This window comes from Lycorma delicatula, chromosome 10, assembly GCF_047948215.1.
Source record: "Lycorma delicatula isolate Av1 chromosome 10, ASM4794821v1, whole genome shotgun sequence".
Taxonomy (NCBI): domain Eukaryota; kingdom Metazoa; phylum Arthropoda; class Insecta; order Hemiptera; family Fulgoridae; genus Lycorma; species Lycorma delicatula.
Window position 1 is genome coordinate 37,576,565 of NC_134464.1, and position 11,442 is coordinate 37,588,006.

The 11,442-nt window shown below is 27.0% G+C and overlaps 1 protein-coding gene across 4 annotated transcripts in view; it reads left to right on the forward strand.

Moving 5' to 3' along the window:
* LOC142331241 (uncharacterized) overlaps positions 1–9,928 on the forward strand; it is a 90,924-nt gene extending 80,996 nt beyond the window's left edge. For all 4 annotated transcript variants that reach the window (XM_075376998.1, XM_075376996.1, XM_075376997.1 and 1 more), the window contains 3 exons: positions 432–508; positions 2,664–2,745; positions 7,618–9,928. In XM_075376998.1, the coding sequence (XP_075233113.1) occupies positions 432–508; positions 2,664–2,745; positions 7,618–7,642 (184 nt within the window). In that variant the 3' untranslated portion in view covers positions 7,643–9,928. The remainder of the gene's footprint in view (positions 1–431; positions 509–2,663; positions 2,746–7,617) is intronic.
* The last annotated feature ends 1,514 nt before the right edge of the window (positions 9,929–11,442 follow it).

Genomic DNA, 11,442 nt, shown 5'->3' on the forward strand with positions numbered 1-11,442 from the left:
ATTTAATTCTTTTCTGATTTTCATGGTGTTCAGTTGTTATTAAAAGTTGTGTTAGAAGCATCATAATTTTTACAATTGTGACAGTTGATGCATCATTATATAAGTTAGCTTATTACTATACAATGTGCTGTAAGGAAACTCAGTATTTTCATCAGTTTCATCCTGTTATAATTGATTTAAACTTGGTACTACAATGAAAACTATGCATTTTCACCATTTCTCTGATAAGACACCAAGCGTTAGGATGATATTAGTAATATTAAGTTCTTAATATTCATACATGCGTGGTTTACTGCAGTAATCAATGGAATTGATTAGTGAAGTCTGTTGACATTTTTTTAATGATTGCACATTATATCACAATTGTATTTTCTTTATCATTGATTTAAAATGTTTGTAATTTACTTATTTTGAAAATGTTTTGTTGATAGACTTTTAACTTCCAATGACAATGATGACAATCCACCAGATAAACATGAAGAGTCAACTATGTATGCTGATACATCAGGTAAAACCAAATAAATTTGTATTATGTCGCATAATGTATATGTGTATAAAATTAAATTAATTAAGTAAATCTGTATGTGTCGCATTATAAAAAAATACAATAGAATTTTTTTTTAATTTCAAAAAATATTGATCAGAAAAATATATTAATTTCTAGATTTTATAGATGTTTACAGTATGAACATTAGTCACTACAAAAAGCCTTAGGAGCACTAGAAAGGTACATTAGTTATAAATTAACAGTTACTGCTTCCTTATAAATGTATATTAATTATAAACTTTGATATATTAGCCAGGAAAGTTAGTATTTCAGATTTATTAATCTGATAAATTCATGCTTATTGTCATATTAACTCTATATCTTATTTATTTATAAGTTTAACCCATCACTACCAACAAAAACCTAGAGTGAAATTTACCCTCTGTCACCAGAGGGCAATAGCTTCCACATTCCTCAGATTTGCCTAATTGTGATTTTAACTTTATGGCTATTTGTATACTATACAACAACCAGAAAAATAATATTAAAATATATATTTTTTTTTAATTTAGTTTTTGTTTTTGCGACCTCCCATTAGGAATATTAATAAAATTCTAAGAAGAATTTCTGATGGTCCAGAAAAATCTATATGTAAGTTATCACAGCAAATTGGTGTAAAATACATATCTTGCCGTAAGATTCTTCATGATTTATATTTGAAACTATATTGTGTAACAACTGTTCAACAACTTATAAGTAAATCTGTATGTGTCGCATTATAAAAAAATACAATAGAATTTTTTTTTTCATTTCAAAAAATATTGTTCAGAAAAATATATTAATTTCTAGATTTTATAGATCTTTACAGTATGAACATTAGTCACTACAAAAAGCCTTAGGAGCACTAGAAAGGTACATTAGTTATAAATTAACAGTTACTGCTTCCTTATAAATGTATATTAATTATAAACTTTGATATATTAGCCAGGAAAGTTAGTATTTCAGATTTATTAATCTGATAAATGCATGCTTATTGTCATATTAACTCTATATCTTATTTATTTATAAGTTTAACCCATCACTACCAACAAAAACCTAGAGTGAAATTTACCCTCTGTCACCAGAGGGCAATAGCTTCCACATTCCTCAGATTTGCCTAATTGTGATTTTAACTTTATGGCTATTTGTATACTATACAACAACCAGAAAAATAATATTAAAATATATTTTTTTTTTAATTTAGTTTTTGTTTTTGCGACCTCCCATTAGGAATATTAATAAAATTCTAAGAAGAATTTCTGATGGTCCAGAAAAATCTATATGTAAGTTATCACAGCAAATTGGTGTAAAATACATATCTTGCCGTAAGATTCTTCATGATTTATATTTGAAACTATATTGTGTAACAACTGTTCAACAACTTAAAATAGACAAAGTAAAAATGTCGTAATTATTGCAACTAGCTTCTCAGAAATACTGTCTATGAACAGGTAGACCCTAGGCTTATTTCATGTGACATAAGCCACAGTTTTATTTATCTGGGCATGTTAATTTGCCCAACACCAGGCATTAGATGACTGAAAATCCTTACTAGATGTTTAAGCGTCCACATCACAATAAAAATATAGTGTGCTGTGATGTAATGTCCACATTACAGTGTGTGGTATGGTGTTTCTGAGGCCAGTATGTTTTGACACCACACTCAGTACAGAAGTATACTGTACAATTTTTTAAGAATTCTATGCTCAGTTAACAGATTATGAAAAAGAAAATGCCTTTTTCCAACAAGTTGGAGCAGTGTGTTACATATCAAATGACTCACTAGCATGCATTCATGCAGTTTTAAAGAAGAATAAACTGTCACCAGGGGACGTGGAATAGCTTCCACGTTCCTCAGATTTGCCTAATTGTGATTTTAACTTTATGGCTATTTGAAGGATAGTTTATGAATCAAATCCAAACAGTATAAAATTTTAGACATTAGTAGTACTCTTTATTTCTGGTTTTACCCAATAAAATTTAAATTTAACTTTTGGTAAAGAAACTCTCTGTGATAAAAGTTCACTACATATTCAGTAGTATATACTAATTCTCTTTTTGCTTATAAATATAAAGAAAGACTTCAATTTTTGTTGTACTGTATTTCTATTTTAAAATAATATTTCCCTAATTTCAGAGTTAGAAGTATCACAAAGTATGACTACAAGACGATGTTTAAGGAATCGTGAAAAAGACAGACATTACAAAGAGCCAAACCTGTAAGATTTTTTTAATATTATTCATTGAGATTAGAAATATAAGCATATTATTTATAATCTCACCTTTTATGTTGTATGGAGTATATAACCTGTCGGTTGGAAGATTGATTAAGGTTATCATTGATGCTACAAAATCATGGTTTTGATGTAGTTATCTCTCACATATTAAATTTAAGTTTTTAGATATTAGATTTACATTCAATGTTCTGAAAATATATAATTATCATGCCCCTCTTTCTTTATCCGATATTCTTTATTACGTGATTTTATAACCCAAAAACAGCGTTTTTGGGTTAAGTACTGTACTCCTGTGTACTTTTCTGTTAGGAGCTGCTTCCTTGGTTGGTATGTGACTCCAGCTATGGATTTAAACCAGGCTTTTCAACCCTGGAATTTTACAAAAACACCAACTAGTTAGTGATTGATAGGCACATAATGTAAAGCTAGCTTTCACTCTGTAATTAAACAAAAAAGAAGGAAATGTATAGTCACTGTTAAATTGATTTGCATGTCTGATTTATTAATTGGTTTGTATGTTATTGACAACTAGTTGGGTAATGTTCAGCATATTGGCATCTAAATGATCTATACTCAGCTTCAATTTCTTGCAAAAATTTAATTTTTGTTTACACATATCATTTCTTCTATCCTATTTTGATAAAACGCAGTCTTCAAAAAAATGATCGTCACTTAGTGTTTAAATAATTTGATGACATGATGTCTCTAAAAGTAAGGGCATAGTATATGTAGTGTGTATAAATTTATGTCTGCTGTTGGTGTTCAGTGTAAGTTTATAGAGACAAATGTAAGCTATAATATTTTCAGTAGTTGTTATGAATCTGTATAGCTGCTAAATTTTGGGATAAATATCTCTTGAGATGATCTGAAAGTGCATGTTTGGTGTAGACATATTTACTGAAATACTATAGGGGCATTTATATTTGCAGAGAAAACCATCATAGTTACTGACTATCTAGACAAGCTTCAGCTATTTACTTTCCTGAAAACTGATGAAATTGAGAACATAGGTGTAAAAATGGCATGAAATACTGCTATGGTTCAGGTTGGAAGTTAGAAGTGAGTTATAACAAAAATTTCCCAGTTGGTGGATTGATAGAAAAGGCCTATTTCACAGCTCATAAAGTCTAGATCTCATGCTGTTGTTTTTTTTTTCTTGGAATCTTATAAACAGTTTCATTTATTCTAAGTTTGTGATTTAAATGACTTTCGTGAAAGGATAGTTTTTACAATTACACCAGAATTAATTCAACACAAACATTAGCATTTAACACAAACATTTTGAAGTTATCAGTTATATAAATGATGCTCATCTGAAAACTTATTTATTATTACAGGAAATAAAACTGGTGCATTTATTTAAAATTTTAAAAATAAAGTTTCTACATCCATTAAAGAAAATGTTACCGACACCGGACTTTTTCTTCTTTTCTTATAGTCTATTAAGTTTTAATAAACATAATACATAAATAGTGAAACAATTTACTACTTTATCTGAAGCGATTTACTATGCATAACTAACAGAACAGAACAGAAGAATAACAACCCTGTCTAGTAGCATTAAATTATTATAAATGCTCTAATCTTGATACAACATCATTTATTTCTGTACTCGCCAATAGATCTTTTCAAAAAATATTCCTTTACAATTTTTTAAATAATCACATTCATTTACTATGTGCTCTCAGCACATAGTAAATCCACCTTACAAATGACATCTAGATGAAGGATATATATTTATCCTTTATGTATTTATATTTATAATTTAATCGGTTACGTTACTTTTTTGGAGTTAGAATTCAGAGCTTTATTGACTAACAACCTGTGATATGAGACATTATCAAGAATTACCACTGACTTTGGAAGAAGATTAGGAATTTGTTTCAGACGCCCCCTAGATAAAATAGTTTGGAGTAAAAAGTTATGTCACTTGAGAGAAAAACATTGTTTTAGTAAAATATAGCACAAAACTAGAGTCTGTCTGATGTTTTACTTCCTGTGAATATTACTGTTGAGAACAGTGAGAGAGACTGTAAATACTACCACTTCAGAACTAGGTGTTAATAGGAACATTATTATTCTTAGTAACTGTTTTATAATTAAGAAAAAAATAATTATAAAGAGTTGTTACAATTTTATGAGAGTGTGAGAGTGAAACATTGCCAATAACAGGAACTTATGAGGTTGAAAGTAAGCCTAAATCTAATTTGGTACAAATAGAATTGTCAGCAAAAGTGTTAGGAATTTCAGAAGAAAAAGTAAGTGGAGTAAAGTGTATTAGGCCTAGAAGTAGAATCATTGGAAATAATATCACTTACCAAAGGTTCAGTTAAATAAATAACTTTTTATATTTTTGAATGTCGGTTGATAATAATCAACATCTGATGAATATAAATCACAATCACAAATAACCAGATCTTCATATGTCGGGTCCCTATTTTCATCATCTAGTTCCCCTTCAGAACCACTATCAAAATTAATCACTAATTTGTTCACATTCAATAGACACAACCTCAATTTCTTTGTCAGAATCAGAATTATTTTTTCCATCACTATCATCCAGGATATTGTACAACAATTTGATTAGTTTAGGGTCATAAGTATCATTCATTTTGCTAATTTTTAAACAAAAATAATTGTGTCAATAGAATAAACAGAAAATAAATCAACATGCACACAAACAAACTTCCCTCACAAATTTAATCTACACAGTGCCTCACAAATATCATTTCACTGAAACTAACACAGTTCAAAAATTATCCAATAGGTAGAAAAAACAACTTGATGTTTGAATTCAGTAAGAAACACTGAACATCTAAAATCAATGGAAGATGATCTGGAGTCATTCTAATAAAAGGTATAGAATTTTAAACATAAGGATGACGAATACTCGTCCATCTTTCAACTGAGCAAAGATGATTGGACAAGTTATACTCATCCATCATATACAATGTGTTAATGAAAAGTATCATTATTAATTAACATTTATAAGTCCTTCTTCGCTATCATTGCATCATGTATTTCTTATTGAATGTGAAAAAAATTTATATTATTTGTCCAAACGAACAAATTGTTTTGTGTAATTAATAAAATTCCCTTTAAATGTTCATTTATTTTTATTTGAAATTTTTTTTGGAGTTTAGATGAAATTACAAAAGCATGTGATGTTAAACAACAAAATTAATAAAAATTACTGTGCATCTCTGATGGTCTTGTTGTAGCTGTAGTATCATCTTTCAGTGTGTTTTTAACTAGCATGAATGTTAACATAGACTGAAATGTTTGGTAATCATTATTATTAATTTTTTTTCTGATTTTATTTTTTTCATTGTGATTAAAGTAGCAAGTTAAACTTTTTGTGTAAATTAGTCATAAAAAATAAATATTTGTAAATTTCTTTTCTAATTTTTATTTATACACTGCTTGTCATTTTTCTACTTCTTGATAATGCTTTTACTTCCTTGTACAAAGTACAAAAAATCATAGTTTTTAGATTTTAACAGAAATATCCATTTTGACCATCCATGAATCCATTTTGACTAGTTTCAGCGACGTCTGTATGTATGTATGTATCGTGCGTAACTCAAAACCGATTAGCCGTAGGTTGTTGGAATTTTGGATTTAGGACTGTTGTAGCATCTAGTTGTGCACCTCCCCTTTTTATTGCAATCGACTGGACCAAAAGTGTCCAAAAAAAAGCCTAAAATAAAAAAAAAAAATTTGGATTTTGGACTTTTTCTTAACTGCAGTAATGTCCTCATTGAGAACTTTTCAACAATATATCATAAGTGGTACTTATTTTCATTGGTTCCAATGTTATAACCAAATAAAATTTTAATTAATGAAATATTTGGATCTTACAAGGGGAAGGTACTCCAATTTCATCTCCTTTTTTTAACTTACATTGATTATATATTGATTATTTGATTATTGAATATATTGATTTATTAATAATTATTAATCTATGATTGTAAAAAACATTTACAATAAGTAATTCAATAAAAACAATTTAAAAAAAAAAATCAAAATTATGAAAAAATATCGAAAGTTATTAATGAAATATATTTTTATGTACTTTTCATTTCAAAAACATCTGTATATTTAATTTAATAGGCGTAAAGGTGATCATGTAGTGTCCACATCATATTTTTTGATGTGTTTTGATACCAATTTCGAAATGTCGAAATTGAGAAAAGCAATGATTAAGAATTAATCTCCTTTTTGTATTTTACTTTTTTATTACTTTCTTTTTGAAAATGAATTGTCAATTTTGGATTTTTCATTTAACAGATTTGTTTTTTCCCTGTGGTAAATGACAGCTAAGTTTTAGAACATAAAACCATTAGATACTGTTATAGAATAATTGAATAGTACCATATACCAAACCCTCTTATTATTATTGTACATACAGTGTAAATTTGCAATATATAATAAAAAAAAATATAACTCCAGTACCATATTTTTTCTAGGTAGGCCTACTTAAGGGTGTAAGGAGAAAAGGAATAATTTTCAAGTTTAATGATATTATGATGCAAATTTGCATAGAAGAATTTTTTACTTTGCTATTATTTTATAAAATGAGTATGAACCTTTTATAAAAATCATTTTAAAAATATTAAAGACAATTGTGTTTTCAATATTAATTTGTAGATAATGTAGTGTGAGTTATCATTTGATTATTGTTAAAAAAATTAAATTTGACATTTTAGTTAATATTAAATTAATTTAAGAAAACATTATTTTTGCTCATAGATGCACTATTATCATTATTTTGTATTGTGTGTATATATATATAAAGGAAAAATGTTAATCATTTTCTGTTTGTTAAATTTAATATTTTGTTTTTACTTACAGGAAAGATAAGAAAAGAAGAGAGTGATAAAAAATTTAGAAAAAAAAGAAGAAAAATAGTGTATAAATGAATAAACTATTTAATTTTTAGTATTTATTACTACTATTTATTTATTTTATTTATGTTGATGTGTTGACCTTAGCTGTGATTTGGTGATTGTTTTTTCATTCATCATGGAACTTGTCCGAGTGATAAATTAATATTTAATGTTTTGTTTTATTGGTAAACTAACTCCTTAATTTTTTTTTTTATATTTATATAACAGTAGATGCCATTTATTAGAATATTTTTTGAACATAACAAAAGTAAGTCAGTAAAGCAGCTGATTCAATTAAGTGTCCAAGATCATTTTCCTGTATGCTTATAAACATAATATAATTTTACATAAAAAGGTGATAAAAATAATGCATACAGTTTATTTACTATATGTATTACGTTCATTATTTATTTAGTTAAATAAAATGATACATTAAAACAAACTAATGTTATATATTTTTTTTAAATCTTTCTTTACTGTCATGTGTTTTTTAGTCAATTCTATTAAATAAAGATAAAATGATACAGTACAAAATCTAAGAAATACTGTAAAATATAAATTTATTATTTGTTCATGTTTAACAGACACAACCTCAATTTCTTTGTCAGAATCAGAATTATTTTTTCCATCACTATAATCCAAGATATTGTACAACATTTTTATTAATTTAGGGTCATAAATATCATTCATTTTGCTAATTTTTAATCAATAATAACAAAAATAATTGTGTCAATACAATAAACATAGAAAATAAATCAACACGCAATTGCATAAAAACATTTAATGCAATTAATTAAGAATTGCATAAAACAAATTTCAGTTATTCTGTGAAACCGCTTATCTTTTGTTGAAGTAATTTTTTTATGCTGTTCCAAGGCATCCATTTTCCACTATTAAAATCATGGAACTGTTCTGGTCTTCTTTTGTGTAATTGAAAATTTTTCCATAGAACTGATAGCACATTGGTTATTTCTTTTAATCCTAGAATCACAACACTATAAAAGCGTACACTAATCACAACGCATAGTCTCTCTGACTATTCTGATGTAAAAGTCAATAAATTGAGATTATTTAAAAATCAATCATTGTATTATATAATAGTAGTTGTTTACAAACGTAAAATGTGTTCTAATTACAATTTTATTGTTTGGTTCAGTCAACACATTTGCATCTCTTAGTGTTCCATACAGATATGCTTTCTGCATTTTGTGCAAACAAAACTAGTCATCCTTTGATTTTTTGAAGGACAATTAATTTCTTTGGAGTAATCAACTTAAACATTAAACACAGGTAATACAATAAAGCATAAACATACTGCAGTCCAATAAACATAAATAATCCATTTTGTGTTGTAGCAAATAAATGTAAAATATTAAAATCTTGATTCAGTAAGTTGAGTCTTGATTTTATTATACAAACTTTCTGTATTTGGTTTGGGGTTTAGAAAAATAATTCAGTTACCTAGTGGGGTTCTAATAAGCAGCATCTACTGTATATAAATGAAACTATGTTTATTAATTCATAAATGAAAGTATGTCTGTTAATTCATCTTAAGTGAGTGAATGATTTAACTAATTATACTGAAATTTGGCAAAAACCAAATCAGTCTGTAAGTCCAAACAAACCTATTAGTTTGTATAGTATTTTAAAAAATATGCCAGAAGACATATTCACTATTGTTCTTGATCAAATTTTTTAGCCATTTTTTTTTTTTTTTTTTCATTTGAAGTAAATAATAATAATAATTAATATCTTAATAAACTTTAACAACCAAAATTGTAAAACATTTTTTCTTTCTTGTAATTATCCTATTTTCAGCAAAAGTGTACACAAAAAATAATCTGACATTCTGATTGTCAATATGATTGATAATAGAGAAGTAAATGAAATTTTTGTTAAAAAAATTATGATTTTCATGGTAGAATTTTTCTAGATTAGAATCTTCATATTTGTTAAATGTTTTCAATACTGATTAAGTTGATAAATATAATTATTCCCTTATAATTAAATGGTTCTGCAGCATCTGGTATATCTTAGGAAGTAGCATCATGGAAATTGAAAGGTATATTCTTTTATTATTTTTTTTTGTAGAATTCTAAAAGTCTTGATTCAAATTTATTTTAAATTACTTTTTTTATGAAACCAAGTAATCTGAAAGCATAAGAAAATGAGATTGAAATTATTTTATTTATTCTCACTCAAGTAAGTGTATGTACCAGTGTTTGTGAGAAATTAATTTTGTAGCATGTGTAAATCCTAATAGTTTAAATATATATAAAAACTATATTAAAATCTTTTTGTTTTACTTTATTTTATTATAAACCAGTTTTTAACCTATTGGTTGTCACATTTTTTGGCAAACTTTTCTAGCTGGACCAGGTTTTTTATGAAAAGATTATTCCTCAAAAAGGAACTTCACTATTATAATGTACCTTAAACAAAGATTATAAAAAAATTAAAATGTGTGATAAAATTGTTAACTTACATGTCAAAAATTTAATATTTAATTGTAAATTTTAAAGCACAATGCGACAAATACTGCTATACAGTCATGTCTTTATTCTTTCCTCTTCTTTTCTGTTGGCAGAACTACAGATGGAGAGTCTCTTGGTGTTAGTCTATGCTTTTGAAGGGCCACTTCTTTTTCATTTATGAGTTAGCGAATTAAATTTTTTGTAGTAGCTGGTGTATCATTCTAGCTGGAAGTCAGCAGGGCTTGACTGTTTTCCAGTTTCTGTTTTATAAAGAGAAAATGAATTTAGGAGAACACGATAAAAAAAAATGCTATGCTAATTTTTTATATCACTTCATGGATTTCCTCGTAAATTTAAGAAGCATATCTGTCTTGTCTATAGTCTCCGTATTATTATATTCATGAATACAAATTGACATTATAAATGGTAATTCTAAATTTCTTTTATTGTCAATTTTAGTACAGGTTTCAATGTGCATTGTGGTCAGTATATGAACTTTTTTGTCCATCTACTTCAGAGCTAACATAGTGTTTGTATGACTTGACTGAATTCTACCCTCTTGTAATTTTTCGTTTAGATTTTCTTTTCTGGTTAACCATGCCGCAAGTATTGTCTGTAACTCATGAAGCTTTTTGAATAGTGTGGGATTGGTGTGCAAGTTATCCAAAAAGATTGAATGATTTTTTTTTTTATTAAAATAATATTTTAATAATGTTGTCACTACTGACCCTGACATACCAGTACCATATATTTCAGAACCAGTGCCAATGTAACCAATTGCTATCAAGTATTTAATCAGTTTTTACATCACAAAGAACAAAGTTCGATAGCAAATTTGTTTTTTTTTTGGGGGGGGTTTGAAGCTAAACTTTCTAGGGATTCTGAAATGGACTGAAACTGTTTTTAAAACTGTTACAGGTAGAATAAATAAAATATTACAGATAGGATAAATGTCTTCTTTTGTGCAACTTATCGTTAGGTGTATTTTGTGTACTACATAAATGAAATATACTTTTAGATACCTGTTATGTGCAGTTGTTTGTATAATTATTGATGGTGAAATGAGATCGATGGTTTATTTATTAATATTCATTTATTTTAAGTTTTTTCTGGTCATTAGCGTAATAAGGGCCAAAAAACATACAGTTCTTAAGTCATAAGTTAGGAGTTATTGTGATTTCATTAGCAATAAATTCAAGAAACTGTAATGATAACAATATTAGAAAAAAATCTACTTCAGGAGAATCATCAGAATATGTATAATGTTATTCCAATTTTGCGAAGTAGCAAAATCAGAAAAAACGGGAATAAATTTG